The 17,449-nt window shown below is 47.0% G+C and overlaps 1 protein-coding gene across 20 annotated transcripts in view; it reads left to right on the forward strand.

Annotated features, from left to right (window-relative positions):
- NCOR1 (nuclear receptor corepressor 1) overlaps nucleotides 1–17,449 on the forward strand; it is a 1,907,529-nt gene that overhangs the window by 828,982 nt on the left and 1,061,098 nt on the right. For all 20 annotated transcript variants that reach the window (XM_086955042.1, XM_086955041.1, XM_086955040.1 and 17 more), the window contains one exon: nucleotides 6,699–6,761. In XM_086955042.1, the coding sequence (XP_086811168.1) occupies nucleotides 6,699–6,761 (63 nt within the window). The remainder of the gene's footprint in view (nucleotides 1–6,698; nucleotides 6,762–17,449) is intronic.

The following is a 17,449-nucleotide window of genomic DNA, read 5'->3' on the forward strand; positions in this document are numbered from 1 at the left end:
GAAACGGCATCTGGAGTGGACCAGGAGGGTCCGGGATGCTCCTCTTTTGGAAGGGAGCAAGGGCCAGTCTGGAGCAACCAGACCAGCAGCAAAGTTGTCGGAGTTCGTCGTCTAGGAGGTCACAAGCCAGCCGGCAAGTGACCAGACAACGCGTCGAGCAGCAAACAGGCAGAAGGGCCCCACGTAGATCTCGTGGATGCTGGAGGGCTGATCTTCGATGTAGGAGCTGCTCGGGGTCGGGGCTTCTCAGTCCCCAAAGCACTTGGACGAGGATGCCTCTGAAGTCGTGCTGGAGCGAAGTGCTGCTTCTTCCAAGATGGCCGGTCCCACGTGTCTCGTCGCAACCACGGGTCTCAGCTGTGCTGCAGATGTGGGTAGAGGTCGGAGAGGTCTGGGAATCCGGGTCTCGTCGGGCTCTGAAGTCTGGATCCTTGCAGGAAGACGACAAAGGGAAGCCGCTGTACGCTCATGGTGCCTGCTGGTGCAGGGTGGACACTCCTTGCCCACAAGGGAGATATCTTCAGTCTTCTGTGGAGCAGAACGTCGAAGTCCAGAGTTTCTTCTTGGGAAGTTGTTCAGGATAATCTGATTTGGAATGGGACCAGCTCCTACCTTTATTCGGCTAAAGGGGGCTGCACTACGACTAGGTCCCTCCTCTGGGTGGGACCAGGAAGGGGGGGTGGTTACACCCCCTTTCCTTTGTCCGATCTTGCGCCAGCTCTGGGGCTGGAGTGCCCCAGGAACTGGTTCTGACCGGTGTATGCACAGGGCACCTTGTGTGCCCCAGGCATGTCTCATTCCTTTGAGCCCTGTCCTACCTAATGCACAAAATCCTGTCTGGGGTGGTGCTAGCACCTCCCAAGGCAGGAAACCCTTTGTCTCAGCCTCCCTCGCTGGAAGGACTCCCAGCAGCAGGAGGTCATACTTGTGTCTGTGGTGGCAGCATCCATTTTGTGATGCTGAGGCTCGAGTTAACTTTAACCGGGGTTCACAGTTACATACATGTCGTGTCCCTCTAGAAGGGTGGAATGGTAACCCCGTCGCCAGAATTGGCGAGGGGTTAGTATTCCAATTCGTATGACACCTTACTCGACATGTTTTGATAATGTTATACCAAAGTTAGCATTTGACTGCGAGGTTCATAATGCACTTAAGAGTATATGGTATAGCGTTATCATGGAACAGCTATTAGGACTTGGTTCCTCAAGCTGCAAACGGGCTCAGCTCATGCCAGAGCACCATCTCACATAATTCCAAGCACTCTGCCATCAGGATTAATAAGGCCTGCCATAGGAGTGACTGATAGGAATATATGTGTCCATTTTAGGGTTAGATATAGAGAAACTACACCTAAAGCAAAGGGTGATTACACCACCTTGCCCCAGCTGTCGTGCAGCCAGTTGTGTCAGTTTTGGATGGCCAGGGGTGGCATAATACATGCTGCAGCCCCTGGTAGGCCCTGGGTACACCTATGCCCTGGATACCAAAGGTATGCTGTACAGGGACTGATAAGGGGGCCCAGTACCAATTGGTAAATGCACCTAAGGTACATGCTTGTCAATTTAGAGAGAACAGCTACGCTGTGGGTCTGATTAGCAGGCCCACAGCCAGGGAAAGTCGTAAACCAGTGAAGCAAAAAGCAAAAATCGGGGGTGACCATCGGATTGCAGACCCTACTCTCCTACACCAGCGACTTGTGAATCTTTCATTGGCTGAAGGCGAGGTTCCTAGGGGGTGGAAAAAGGTTCTGGTAAGACCCATTCGGAAAAACTCTACATTTGCCTGGACGGAACTGCCCAATCTCAGACCGATATCTTTGCTCCCATTCTTAAGTAAACTCACAGAAAAACATGTGAATAGACATCTATCGAACTTTATCGAACAGGTGGCCCGGATTATTCTCAATCCGGCTTTAGACCGAAATACAGTACGGAGTCAGCATTACTGTCAGTCACGGACGATCTGCATATGTATCAGGACAGGGGTTATTCCGTTGTCCTGATACTGTTAGACTTATCGGCTGCGTTTGATACTGTGTCCCATAAAATCTTGATTGGACGGCTCGCAAACATCGGTCTTGAGAACAAAGCACTGGCCTGGTTAAGGAGCTTTTTATCCAACCGCACCCAATGTGTCACCATGGGCGCGTTTCGCTCGGTGGTGGTAGAGATCACCAAGGGGTGCCACAGGGCTCTTGTTTGAGCCCGACTCTCTTTAACATCTATGTGGCCCCCCTGGCTAGAATTATGAGAGCTTTTGGTTTCATCCCAGTGTCATACGCGGATGACACACAGCTCCTTTTTCCTTTCAAGTCTCTCACCACCGAGGTTAAAACCTCCTTCTCCGAGGGTATGAACGCTGTGGCCCAGTGGATGTCATCGAACTGCCTACAATGTAATGTAGGTAAAACTGAAGTCATGCTCTTCGGGGAGGCCAAAATCCTATGGACCCCGGACTGGTGGCCACAAGATCTTGGGCCAATCTCTGACCCCAAACAGGTCGTGAAGAACTTGGGAGTACGATTGAATCAGGATCTCTAGCTGAAGCAGCATGGTAACCACATTGTGGGCTCCTGTTTTCACTTGATAGGCCTGTTACACAAAGTGTTTCCCTTGCTTCCTGACTCTACCAGGAAAACATTGGTGCAGGCTCTCATCCTTAGTCGTCTTGACTATTGTAATGGGTTGTTGTTATCGGCAAATGAGGGAGTATTAGCCAAACTCCAAGTTGTGCAGAATACTGCTGCCAGGCTGGTTTGAACGCCCCCCCTAGATCTTCGTCCAAATCTCTTTTGGACAAGCTACATTGGTTGTCGGTTCGCCAAAGGATCAAGTTTAAGACGTGTTGTCTAATTCTCAAGAGTCTCAACGGACTAGGTCCCTCATATTTGAGAGACAAATTTGTACCCTATAATCCTGTTCGCTCCCTCAGGTCTAGTAACCAGCTTCCATTGCGTGTGCCTCATGCAAAGAAGGCCAGACAGGGAGGTAAAGCTCGATCAGTGGTCGGGCCCACGTTATGGAACAAACTTCCCTTGGCGCTCAGGCAATGCCCAGAACATCTGCTGTTCAGGAAAAAGCTTAAAACTTTCCTGTTTCAAAACTAACTCTTCTCAAATATTCTCCCTGATTGTGCTTGTGGTGTTCTTAGGGCTCAGAGATACTCCTTCAGGAGTCGATTCGAGCATGATATAAATCCGCAAATAAAATAAAATAAAAGGTCCACATCGCAGAGAAGCCCTGAAGTACTGCTGGCAGAAACATTCAGCGTAGCTTTTTATTGGGAGTGGGTAAAATCTACTCCGGCACGTTCAAGAGCTGCGTAGACCACCCCGCCAGGGAGGGGTGCTCCTCACAGGGTGAAAACAGACTTTTGTAGCATATGCCGGCCTAGCTTCTATTGGTGCAGCAGGTGCAGTGGCACCGGTGCCCAGGGGCCAGAGAGGCTCGCTGAACCCTGCTTATTGCTGTACTACGTGATGAAAACATCTGGACGCCCATTTTGGTCCTTTCACTAGGGCCCAAAATACAATGGCTACGCAGTGTAAGGAAGGCCCAGTACTAACCGAAGCCATCATCAAGCACTGTCAAATCCAGTCGTTGAGGCATTTTTGAATTATTTTTTTGTTAATCGTTTCACAACAGGTGCAACACATTGGGCATCAGTGCACACTAACACAGACGTCACCAGACACCCACCCACCCAGCAAGTGCAACTCTGATACAGGCATCCTTGGTTTAGCAAATAGTTACTACACGCATCACTGCAAGTTTCCCATGTCCTTTAGCACTTTAAAATTCACATTGCAGTGTACTCCCGGGGAGTTTCTCAGCCCATCTCTCAGCCCATTTAATTGGAAACTCAAACCATGGAATTGCTGTCAGCTTGATGGGACTCCTGTCAGTGTATACTGGAGACGTCTCTTCCGGTTTTATAGCAAGTCCTAAGAGTCAGAAGAACCAACTTGCAGTATCTCCCTGGTTCTGTGTTGATACCCACAGTACACAGGCACCACACCACACTTTTTGGTCCCATGTCTTTAGGTTTTAATTGAATACCATCCTTGTGCTCCATTTCAAGTTTCACTGTCAGTGAAATCAATTGTTAAGTAAAATAATCTTCAAAACGGGCTTATATTCTGCATAGGATAGCAAAACAAAACATAGCATAGCATAACAAAACAAAGCATAGCATAGCAAAACACAACAAAGCATAGCATAGCATGACAAAACATAGCATAGCATAACAAAACATAGCATTAGCATAACAAAGCATAACAAAACAAAGCATAGCAAAACACAACACAACATAGCATAGCATAACAAAGCATAGCATAACAAAACAAAGCATAGCATAACAAAACAAAGCATAACAAAACATGGCATAGCATAACAAAACGCAAAAAACATAGCATTGCATAGCATAACATAGCATTGCATAGCATAACATAAGAAACCATAGCATTAAGTTTGATAAACTCGTAGTAGCGGGCCTGCGAGCTTTAACCCCTTCGCTGCGGCGGCAATTCCGCCGCAGCGCGGGGGCGGCGGGGGCAGAGCGGCTATTGCATGCTCGTGACGGAGCCGCTCCGTCACGAGCTGCGGTTGCGCTGTGCTCATGACGGAGCGGTTCCGTCATGGCCCCGCCCGCTCAATAGAACGCGCCGCGCAGGCGCGGCGGCAGGGCCATGATGGAACCGCTCCGTCATGAGGACAGCGCAACCGTGGCTCATGACGGAGCGGCTCCGTCATGAGCATGCAAAGGGTTAACAGGCAGTGACTGTAAGCAACTTCGTTAACCCAGAAGCAGTCACTCGCTCACCTTTGCTCTTGTATTGCAGTGGCTTCGTTTATTAAACAGTGCCAATATTTATACTATTAGCACTTTACTTGTGCAAATTTCAGGGCTCACAAAACTTTGATGAATCGAAGTTCACAACTGAGGGTGTTAAGTTCGCGCTGTATAAAACCCCAAGGATAAATAAAAACATTGCCATTTACAATTCCAATAGCTCCAGCTCCAACAAATGCGAGACCTATTGCATTTCCATTGCTTGTTGTTTATGGAATATGGGGAGTCCAGATGCAGAGTGAATCGGTGAAGAACCTACTTAGGCACGTTCAGAGGGACGGCACACACCAACCAGTCGTGTGCTTTCTATGACCAAGCAACAAGGCTGTTGTGTTTATTCTGCAAGCTGGCATGAGGCAAGTGGCTGGGTAGTGCACATTGTTTCAAGCACAGACACTGCAGTAGTAGTGCACACGTAGGGAGTGTGTGCAAAGAAGCATGTGTGTTCGTAAAAACTGTGGCACTGGTCTCCAAGAGGCACATGCATCAAGGTAATCAATTGCGATTTCCAAATAGCAAATTGTAAGGATTTGCTATTTGGTAATCACAAATACCTATGCATGAAGGATTCGCAAATATTTTTGCGACTCCTTAACATTCCTTAATTGCGATTTGCAAACTGTGATTCGCAATTAAGGAATGGCTTCCCATTCATTCCTATGGGCCCAGAGGCCCATAGGAATTAATGGGATTGCGTTCGCAATTTGCAAGGGTGATAGGGGGCCAAGAGGCCACCCTGATGCACCCCAATACAGGTAAGTCTGCACATGTGGTGCACATATATGCCCTAAGGGTATGTTTGTACGCCACATGGCCCTTAAAAAAATGCAAAAAATAGCATTTTTCTAAGGATTTGCAAATTGCCACCAACTTGAAGTTGGTGGATATTTGCAAATCCTTGAAGCAGGGTCGCAATTTTTCCATGCTTCCTGCATAGAATTTAGGGTATCTCAAATTGTGATTCCCTAAATGCATTTGCAAAATAGGTAATTGCGATTACGTATTTTTCGAATTTGCATTTGGGTTAAATGCATAAATACTGGTCGCAAATGGGACGATTCTGCGAATCGGCCCATTTGCGACCAGTATTTTGGTTGATGCGTGTGCCCTCAAACAACATAAATTGTGTTATCTGGTGCATGCTATATGTTTGAGAGCACTACCCCACTAAAGAAAGGGTATGCAGAAAAGCCAGCGTGACATCGAAGCGACACCCACAATTTCGAATAGTTTAGAGTCCAGTGCACAGGGTGGACAGTTGGGAACACTTGCATTAAATTTGCTGTTTCATATAAACATTTAAGCATTGTGCCTCTGATACTGCATTCAAGAGAAAACAATGCTGAAACAACATCCTTTAGTAAGCTGCATTAAGGTTGCAGTACCCTATGTGTCTAGTAGACGTCCCTTTAGAACTCTAGAGGGATAACTGATAAGTCTATGGTACTGCACCCCTACCTTGCTATGTGGATTTTCTTTTATTACTTTCCTCTCTTTCCTATCTCTTTAGCTAGGTCAAATGATAATTCCACTGCACAATAAAAAGCATAACTAAGAAACATTGTAATTTGTAGCATTAATGGCTCTAACTTTCAATAATGTGAGACCGATTGCATTGCAAATGCTTGTTGTACTTGCTCTGTGCTTCTGTGGAGTATTTTAGATTAACAACTAGCATTAGGCCTGAACAATTGTCTTGTACATAAAGCAAAAAGGCAGTCTTTCCTTCTGCAAGCTCGTCTAAGCATAGGGTGTTTGTGTAACTGGATTATAAGCGGTTTCAATGCAGAATTTATATATGAACAATTATTAAATTATCTCATGGGATAAATTGCTTGTGTTTTCAGCCTCTGCTGAGCCAGTAGAAACATCACGCTGGACTGAAGAAGAGATGGAAGTGGCTAAGAAAGGTAAAATAGAAAATACATCAACTTTTACTTTTGTGAAATTCTTTTCTGCCCCTTCTTTGACAGAGAAGCAGTCATGAAAAAACAAAACCTGTATTTTTTTTTATCTTTAAATTCTACTTTTTTTTAAACTGAAAATAGTAGCGGTTTTCCTGTCTAATGTTTCTGTGCAACTCTGTTTCTTCAACTTCTGCTGTATTTCTATTATCCATGAGCTAGGTGACTGTCATACAGCAGTTGAGAGATTGACAAAAAATGGAGTGCCTAGTTTTCTATTCACTATGAAGGAAAGTAGGCTTATAGAGATTGAAAATGCAGTGGACTGTTATGCCTCCCATCCTGGTGGTCCCCTTTCCCTTGCTGCTTCTTTTTTCGACTTTTTAAGCTTGGTACCTTCCACATGTCCTTAAGTATGTTGCAGGAGCTTGAATTGGTTATGAGTGCGGCTTCTCCCAGGAGAAAGTGATGCTTATGTACTCAAGTTTGAGAGTACAACATTTGTTCACTATTGGTTTGCACAGCAAATTTGAAATTGAGAACTGGAACTCGGTTTGACAGCTTTGGTGAACAGGATAGACACCTCATTATGCATGGTTTCCTATTGCAGTATACTGGTAAAGCTATTAGCAAAGCTGTGAACCCAACCGTTTTTGTAGAGATGTCAGCACTATGTGGTTTTCTGCTGATTGGAAACGAGGCTCTAACATCCCTCATATGCGTCCCACCTGTCAAGGCCTAAGCTACAAGGCTGTACGCATACTCCATCCTGTAAAGCCTTCAGACTCCCTCTTATAATGTGTCTAAAGTAAACCGTAATCATCATTCATGTTCCATACATGCATCACTCTTCCAAAGGGTACCATATTTGATGCAACTTGGGGTGCAAGTGGAAGATACAGTTGAGGAGAACTGTGATAGAGTATTGGTTGGTTATGCCTACTTTAGGTGATAACTGCACCATGTAGCTAATCTGTCCTGCTAATCTCATTCTCTTTTATTGTCTGCAGCTCAAGGTTCAACTGGGATAGCTCACTGAAGTTTCTGCCTGAGTTTTTGATCTGAATTATAACATCCCAGATGCTCATTGGTTTCTGTCCCACCCATATTATCTAAAGTAATTTTTTTTTCTAAAGGTATTCAGTGTCTCATCATCTGATTCAGCAAGGCTACCATTTGTTTGACAGTCTGTCCAGCAGGTCTTCGTTCCAGTCAGAAACCAGTAATGGACCTAACTGTTCTCACAAGATTTATGGTTTTCAAATGGCAGGGATTTGGAATGGGCTAATGTCTGTCCTTGGGACACAGTCATAAAATGGTCAAAATCTGCATCAGTTGGGAACACTATGGGACAAAGGCACCCAGTACATTTACATGCTTGAAAAATTAACTTGATATTGGGATTTAGCGTGAGTATCCAAGCACACCTTGAAAATAATATATCCCCCCTGTCCATACGGACTAGAGTGATAATGGAATGGGGGTGGTGTGTCTGCAGCCAATGAGACACAACCAAAAAGCTTGCCTTCAAGAGGAAAGTCTTCTATTTCCCTCTGTCACTTGGTAGGCCTAAATATAGACCTCGCAGGCCACCAAAATAGATGACGGAACAGGCCGACTATAGATTATTTCCTTGAAGCATCTCTGGAACTCCCTATCTCAGGTTGCTTTATGTGGATTTATCGCCAACAGCGCGGAATGATTCGTAAAGCTAATAAGCCATTTATGTTTACCATTGCCTAGAGTACTAGTAAAAACAAAGGAAATTATTGATTTTCACTCAGACAGGGAACCCCTACTCTAGATTAAATCCGAGACCTAATGTCCTCCCCCCAACGACCAAGGAGGAGGGGGATTGGGATATACTTGTGTTGGAAGCTGGCTCTATATGTGGTATGCCACTAGGTGGTTATAACGTACACAGAGTCCAGGGGTTCCCCAAAAGTGTACAAGGCTCAATGTAAAACCTAGAGTACTCTATTAGTAGTAGTGTGGGCGAGCAGCCTTAGGCCTAACGCAGAAGAGTGTAAGATATTTATTGCACATCATCAATAATGGACACTACTGAAAAAGTAGATCCACATCAACTTTATAAAAATAAGCTTATTTTGTACTTTAAATCTGATAGAGATATGTACCCGCGGATTCCTTACCTCTGAATTTCCAGGCGTCAGGCTGGATCCAGAAGATTTTTTTAGCAGTACCCGTGGCATTGTCGGCGTCATAATGTCGGTGTCATCAATATAACTGCCACTCTGGCATGCTGACGTCAGTTCTTTTCTTTCTGCGCCAGCCAGCGCAGATCCGTCAGAGCTACCCCCTGTTTTTTCGACTTTTTATCAAAGCCTTTTTGGTGTGTTAAGTATGTCTAGCAAGAAGACCTCTAGGTTCAAGTCTTGTGGTGCCTGCCAGCATGCCATGTCGGTCACTGACCCTCAACTTGTATGTCTCTGGTGATTGGAGCGTGACCACAACATAGTCATGCTCCGATTATTGGGCCATGGTGCAGAAGGCTTTGAGGGAGCAGTCCCTAAAGCTGATCGCTTCCGGACGTCCAGCTCCACGGAGGTCGCCTCGTTAATCGTGTTCCAGGTCTCTGTCGAGAGGACGATCCGAGCACCAATCCAGGGGAATCAAAGTCCTCTTCCCCGAAGTCGTTGCGGTCAGGTTAGAGGCACCACAAGAAGCTTCGACTTCGCCCCGTCCGTCACGCGACGAGACCAAGAGCGTTCGAGGCCTGTTCCAGGGAGCAGGTACCTGGGTCGGCTCTGCATTTCCTTCCCTTTTCAGGGCCGGTAGTGACCCCCACCCAACTAAAAGAATTTATCTGGTAGAGACATTCAGCCGCACATTCCTTAACTTTTGAATTCTCCCCAGGCACCAGTCTGGATTTGTAAATATTTCAGCAGTAGCTCTGCACACCGGGGGACTGTCCGTGATGATGTAGACTCTGGTTATGACGTCAGTGAAGCCATACAAGTCCCCTCCCGCACATGAACGTCAGTTTCTTCTTTTCCGTGCCGTAAGGTGGATCCAGAGAAACAATTTTTCTGGTATACTTTTTTTCTTGACCTGCTTCAACACTTTGTGTCATTGGAACAGTGTGCCTTTGTCTGATGTCTACAGGTTTCAAACCTTGTGGATCTTGTAGCCGATATAAGTCGGTGACGGACCCGCATACAATTTGTATGTGGTCTTTAGGTGAGCACCACAACGCCAAAAATTGTGGCTCCTACCAGAAAATAAAACCAAAGTAGTAAAAGGAGGGACGTTTAAAGTAGCATCTCGGCCTCGCTCGACGTCGTCTTGGGAAAAGCGGAGTCGATCTAGGAGCCGGAGCCCCTCTGGAGGACATCCTTCTCCAGGGAAGTCAAAAGGTAAGGGGTAGTTGAAGTTGCTGCCTTCTCGGACTTCACCGCGTCAGGATCTCGACCTACAACGCCGGTCCTCGATCAGCTGACTCTGATACTGACTTTACCTGCGGCCGTCAAAGTTCCTTTTTTCCCCACCGCATAGGCAACGCATGACATCTGATGTGGAGTTGACTATTCAGACTGAGGTGGAAAGGCAGGTTTTGATTCCTTCTCAGGAAGAGGTTTTTGGAAAGACAGCCTGTGTCGATCGAGGCAGGGCCCTTTAAGCCCATTTTTGCAATTTGTCTGTCTTAAATGCAGGAGAGTTGGTTGTCTGCTCTGGGAGAGGCTAGAGACCTGGATTATTCTCCAGCTTCAGGGTTGCTTTCTCCTCCTTTGCAGACATGCTAAGGAAAGTGGCTACAGTTTTAAACTGGTCAATTGCTACGGTGCGACGGTCCACTGACCCTTTAATCGAGATCATTTTTTCAGGGGCAGGCAGTGGAAGAACCTGTTCTTCCGTTTGGGGAGGCCCTTTTGATGTTTTATAAGGTACCTGAGTTAGAGGCCTCACTGGGCCAAGATATTGCACTTAGACACCTGCCTGCACCTGGGGACCCAGTGTCTTCATAGATACCCTTCCACCTGTAGCTTGGTCACTCAGGTTGCGACGTCTTCGCAGGATGTTAGATTCTGTTCCTAATACTTCTGTGGGTAAGGAATCTAGGACTTGTGATGCATGTGCTAAATACATCTTTGTTTCGACAAGCTTAGCCTTGAGAACCACAAATACATCTTGTGTGCTGGAGTGATATTTTGATGCTTTATGGGATTTGCTACAGAATTTGTTACCATCTCTTCTGTATAATGTTTGCTCGGAGATTGGTGATTTGTTTAAAGTTGGTCAGCAGGCTGCTGTGCATACCATAAGGTGTGGTATGGACACCACGAACTCTGTAGGTCAGGCTATTGCATCAGAAGTGGCATTAAGGCATAGGGCTTGGTTAGCAATTTCCGGTATCTTGGAAGCTGTCCAGTCGACTTTGGTTGACATGCCATTTGATGGTGCCCATCTTTTTGGTAGTGAAAGGGATGCCTCGTTAAGACACTTCCGTGAAAGACTGAGATCTTCAGAGTCATAGCTTTTCGTTGTTGTTACTGGTGTAACTTGTCTTTATACTTGAGATGTAGGCTTTTTCGTTTAAAGCGAGTATGCTTTGTTAGGGCATTTTTACATGTCCGTTGTTGGTTTGACCTCTTGGTGTCTAGCGAGAACAGATGTTTTATTCTCCATACCAGTTTTTTCCCTTTGTAGGTCTCACCTGGCGAAAGCAGCGCATGCGCTGCTCTCACATGGAGAGGACCTTTTGGAATCAATTCAGCCAAAGCTAAATGCATGCGCGTCCAGATGGACAAAGATGGCTCATCTCGCCATCTGCAAAGCTAAACATGCTTATGGTATTGTATAGCAAAGCAAATGGCTTTAACTTAATAAAAGGCGAGACCTATTGCATTTTCAATGCTTGTTTAGGCTGGTATTGATTTAGATGACCAGGGAAGTTTACCTTTGTCCCTTGGCTTCAGAGGATGAGCTTGGTGCTCAAGAGACGTATCTTCTTGTATGGAAGATTTTCTGACACAGTCTTAATTGAAGTAGTCCAATATGCTAAAATGTGCATGGTTTCGACCTTTTGTTGTCTCTCATAAAAATATTTTGGTATGCCAGTGGTAAGTCTGGTATATAGGGACGATCTGGTCTTTACTTGTTAGAGTAATCAGCGTAGTATGTCCTCACTTCTCTTGTTGTGTGCATATTTATTATGGCGATGGTGGATTCAGGGCCTACGTTCTGTATTCTTTTGAATACTTGTTCTTGTGATTCATCCTTCATTAAAGTCCTCTTGGACTACGTGTTTTTATGGTGTAGCTTGTTTTCTCCTTCTGAGCGGACTGCATTTCTACATGTATATTATATGTACTTCACTTTTTGGGAAATTGTGAGTTAACTCAGTTTATTGTATATTCTTTGGAAGACACAAGTTATTTGCCTTCACCATTGTGGAAGGGATAAGTATTTCATTTACTCATTCCTTGAACATATGGGGTGAACTCTGTAGCTTAAGCTCTGTGATAGGTGGTGTCAGAAACAATTTCATGGAGACTTCTAGTTGCAGTTTCCTTACCTGTTTTCGATCATAAAATTTATGGTGGGGTTTTTAGGCTTCATAAGAAGCTCTTCTGGTTATTCTCCCACAGTGCTTTTTGCAACTGTCTGGAGGTTATATACTACCTGTCTTTTGTTGGTGTGTATCTATTTTCACTCTGCTCTACAAGTCCTTGTGAAGTCATGGCTGTTACTTCTTGAGGTGGACTTGTGATCAAATTGTGTTTTGTATCACAAGTGTTGTATGCACTTGTTGCTAACCTGTATTAATTTTGTTATATTTCCTTTTAATGTTTTGTCTTTTCCTTATTTATTTTGGTACTGCACAAATAGTTTTTACCTTTTTCTTTCGCTTACCTTGGTATTTTGAGCGGACCTACGACTCGGAGTCATGTTTAGACTTTCGGACCATGACACTGAAGGCCATGCAGGCTTTGTCGATACCTGCGGTCCTGCAGTGAATGTCAGCCAGCGATGCACTAGGTGGTGTCCGACCACTCTGAGTCTACTGTGACACAATTTTATATATATATTATGTATGTGTCCAGGTGATACACCTTTGTGGGAAGTATTTAAATATTAAATCTATTAGTGTCATTTTAGCCTCTTTACAGTTCTTTATGTAACATTCGAGTGGTCATTTTGTTAAAAGAAACCCCTCAATATTATGAAGGTATTATTGTTCATCTTTCTTTTGGTGTTAATTCATCTTGGTATAATGGAATGAGTTCTGAGAGTCTTTTGGATTTTACCATGACTTTTATCTTTCATTCACCCCTTTTAGTCAACGAGTTTTCTTTTCCCTTGGGGAATAGAGGTTAATGTCTAAAAACTGACAGATGGTTGTTTCGTTTTTTTCCCCTTTTTCCTTCAAGTGTTATTTGTCAGGCCTATAAGGTTGTTTAATATTTATAAGTTCTGTGACAGTGATCATGGATTCTGTTAAAAGCCAAGCGCTTGTTCTGCTATTCCTGCGTACATTTGGGTGGTTGTTCGTTATGACTGGCTAGATCTCTTTGAGAACTTTTGTAGTATTGGTTCGCAGACCCTCTGGGGGGTATAGCTAGGGTTTTTAGTTCTAAAGTTAAGGAATCTCCGGCGAGATGTCTCCATCAGATGTATCAGATGTAAAAGTTACTTACCTTTGGAAACTTAATTTCTGGTAGAGACATAGTCTAACCTCCCGATTCATTAGCTCCCTGCCCATCCTCCCCACTCTGCCAATGACCTATGAGGTAAGGGTTATACCCTTTTTAGGTCTCGCCTGTCGATGCGCATGCGCATCGAGCTTGCGAGACTATGGGGGCTTATCCACTCTTTAACCAACTTGCAAGGAATCGTGGCGATTCCTTGCAGTGCACGAGAAATTTAAGCTCAATGCGCATGCGCATTGAGCTTAAAAGCGCGTGCACATGCCCCCAGCCGCCTGCCTTGCCTACTCTCTCTGTCACAGCCTCCCCCAGCTCCGCCCCCTCACTTCTTGATTGCACGGCCGCTAGGCCGTGCCTCCCCTACTCTCCTCCCCCCCTCCTCCTCCTACTCTCCTCCCCCTCCTCCTCCTACTCTCCTCCCCTGCCTGCCGTGTCGCACCTCTCCCCGCTCCGCCCCCTCCCCTGCCCGCCGTGTCGCATTTCTCCTCCCCCCTCCCCTTATCTTCCTTCCCTCCGTCTTGTTCTGTTTTCTTGTAAAAACATAGTACCCTCCTCCCCCACAGCTCAGGTCTCTCTGCCTCTGTGTTATCGGTCGCTTGCACCGCCGAGCAGGCACAGAGGCTGCAGAGATTCTCCCAGAACGGCCCGAGCCCTTTCCGCCAGCAGCTTCGAGCAGGCATCCGAGAGTGACGAACCATGAAGCTGCAGCGGCCCTTGCTAATGACCTGCACCCTCCTCTTCCTTCTGGGTAAGGACTGACCTTCCGTCTTCTCAAACAGCCTCTTTGTTCACTTCTTACGCGCTATCGTATCCAGTCCATACCCCTCTCATGCCTTGCTCTTTAGTGATCACATGTTATTGTTATGTGTAACACATAATGGCATTTCTGACGTTTTAACAGCTCTTTGAAGTCTTAAGTTTACAGAAGGACAGGTTCAATGTTAATTCCAAAACTACAAGTCCCAGAATGCAGAGGCTGTTTGCTTAAAAGCCTAGCCTGCCGACGGTGCTCCTCATGAGATTTGGTCTTCGAACGTGTGCTTCTTTCTCCATACCGCACACTTCAGGACTCCAGGCAGGGGGATGACAGTTCTGTTACGCAGGCATAATCTTGGGTATTTTTGCTTTACGTTTGTTGCATAATTATGCGCAGTTCGCTGCAAAAAAATTAGCCCATGAGAACATCACAACAAGCAGAATATGTTCAGCGGCTTAAAATGCTGTTATTTTTTGTGATATTATTTTTAACTCCAAATGTTTCCTCACGTCCATTACAATTTTACGCCGAAATAAAGCGCAAAATGGCAGTTTGGCATTAAATGACATTTTGCAGAATGTTGTAAAAATTTCACAATTATTACACAACAGCAAATGTAATGAATTTGATATGCCCACACCCTGTCCGCTTGCCTTGTGTTATGAATTTGCAGGCTCAGCCTAGCTTCCACCCTGCATTGTCACACCCCACCGTGCTTCCCTCATACAATGATATTTTCCTGTTCAATATCCTCGTAGATTCTGCCTTCGCCTACCCCTGCGACCGATCTCCATTCAGGACCCCCACCCCTTATACTTTGCTTATGAACTGGCTGCTATTTATTGATTTTTGAACACTTTGGGATATGTTTTGGTATTTTAATCCTTCTGCTGTTAATCCCAAAACCCTAACTTTTTTTTGTTGCCAAAGCGGGCATGTGTTGCCACCTAAATGCTTGAAAAATCTTTAGTACTGACATTCGCCAAAGTTATAACTATTGGCATTGTAAATGACAAAGCTATCAATTTAGCTATTTAAAAAACAAACACATAAATAAAATATTTGTCATTTACAAGACCAATAGCTCCAACTTTTCTAATGCGAGACCTATTGCATTTCCAATGCTTGGTTAGTTCTGGCTTTATATACAAGGGATCTGAAAGAAACAGGTTAGTATTAGATTCCTTACCTTAGAATATCCTCATGCGTCAGACTGGATCCGGAAACGTTTGCGTAGCAGTAACCTTGCGCGTCGGTAGGCGTTGTCTGCGGCTCCGCGTCAGTCATTGGCGCCAGGATGATGTCGCCGGAGTACTTAGATACCGCCCTCACGCGCTGACGTCAGTTATTCTTTTTTCTGCACCAGCAAACGCCGATCCGGAAAAAGTGGTACCCTTAGTAATTTTTTGACTAAACTTTTTCGATCATTTTTGATCACTTTTCGAAGTCGAACGACTCCGACTGTGCCGGTAGGGATGCCTGGTTCAAACCCTGCTTCGACTGCAGCTAACTGATGTCGGTTACCGACCCCCATCACCGGTGTCTTCATTGCCTGGGGCCCGACCACGATGACAAGTCGTGCCCCGACTGCCGGCCATTGACATCGAAGGCTAGGCGGGAGCAGTCCCGCAAGCGCCTCGAGCTCCGGCAGTCTGCCCCACGCCGCTCGAGGTCCCGGTCCGGAAGGAGGTCGAGGGACCGGTCGCGGGGCCAGAGTCATCACGGCTCGGAGGATCGACACCATTCCTCGAGCTCCAAGTCCTCCGGTAAGAGGCACAAGAAATCGAAGAATCGATATCGCTCTTCCGACTCCCCCTGATGCTCGCGCGACGCGGCCAGGGGTCCGGGCGACATGGCTCCGCCGGAGCCGCAGGCGTCACAGCCTGATCCATACCTGCCGGTCCCTTGGCAAAACGTGACGCCGGAGATCGACGCCTCCCTCATGGCCATGAGGTCGCTCACTCGTCCGTCGGGTTCCTTAGGGACCAGCGGCCCCGACTGGGTGCTTGGGCCCCGGCGCCGTCTGCGACTTCGGTCCCGGCGCCTCAGGGCCCCGCTTGATTCGGTACCGGATCGTCGCCGGTCGACCTTACGACCTCGCCGGCCCTCAGGGTGTCGCCCCCGGCGCCGTCCCAGGACGACGTTGTCCCCGGTCCTCCCCTCGATCCGGCGCCGCTCGACTCCTCTCTCGACGCTGATGGGAGAATTCTACTTCTATGACCCGGCCCCATCATTTGACCCTGAGTACCAGGAGATGGGTGGCGAGGCGGAGTGGGAGGGGTCTGAGGACCCTCTGGCATGTGATTGCCTGCCTTATCAGGACTGGGCAGGTGAGCTAGGGGATGCCAGTGGTTTGGACACTTCGCCAGACACTGGTTTTGTCTCCCCTCCTACCGTGGCTTCGGAGGAGGGGGCAGCCTTTAGTGTGGTGTTGACGCGGGCGGCCGAGGCCTCATCGCTTGAACTCCCCGTCGTGGCCGTGAGGACTAACCTCCTCCCTGAGGTCCTTAAACTGCAAGCAAGCTCTTCAGAGTCTCTGTTGCCGTTTAATGAGGCCTTGTCTGACGTTCCTCTGGGCACCTGGTCCAGGCCCGCTACAGGTCCCCCTGTAGATAATAACGTGGCCAGACGCCACCGCCCTGCTTCCTGTCCAGCCACCCCACTCCCGAGAGCCTGGTCATACAGGCCTCTAACTCCCAGACCGCATTCCTGACGGCTCCCCCCGATCGGGAATCCAAGAGGTACGAACAGTATGGTAAGAAGATGTTCTCCTCACTGAGTTTTGTGTTGCGGTCAGTTAACACTGCGTGCCTCTTGGGCCGTTATACCCACTCTGTGGGACATGGTCGCGGACGTGCTGCCACAATGTCCGGAGGAGGCCGGACTAAACTCGCCCAAGCCCTTGCGGTGGGTCGAGATGCAGCATGGTACTCCATCCAATGTGGGCTGGATACAACAGACTCGCTAGGCAGAACGATGGCAACGACGGTGGCGATTCGTCGATACGCCTGGCTGAGGTCCGCCAACTTTTCAGCTGATGTCCAAAACACCCTTATGGACATGCCGTTTGATGGCTGTCGCCTCTTTGGCGACAAGGCAGACAGTGCGCTTGAGCGCTGTAAGGACTCCAGGGCTACGGCCAAGTCCTTGGGCCTGTCGGCCCGCGGCAGCAACCTGCTGCCTTTCGCTCCTTTCGTGACCAAGGAAGGGGCGCCCCCACACGTCCTGCCAGCCACTGGCCGCAGACTAACATCCAACGCGGTGGGGGA

Source organism: Lissotriton vulgaris, chromosome 2_1, assembly GCF_964263255.1.
Source record: "Lissotriton vulgaris chromosome 2_1, aLisVul1.2, whole genome shotgun sequence".
Taxonomy (NCBI): domain Eukaryota; kingdom Metazoa; phylum Chordata; class Amphibia; order Caudata; family Salamandridae; genus Lissotriton; species Lissotriton vulgaris.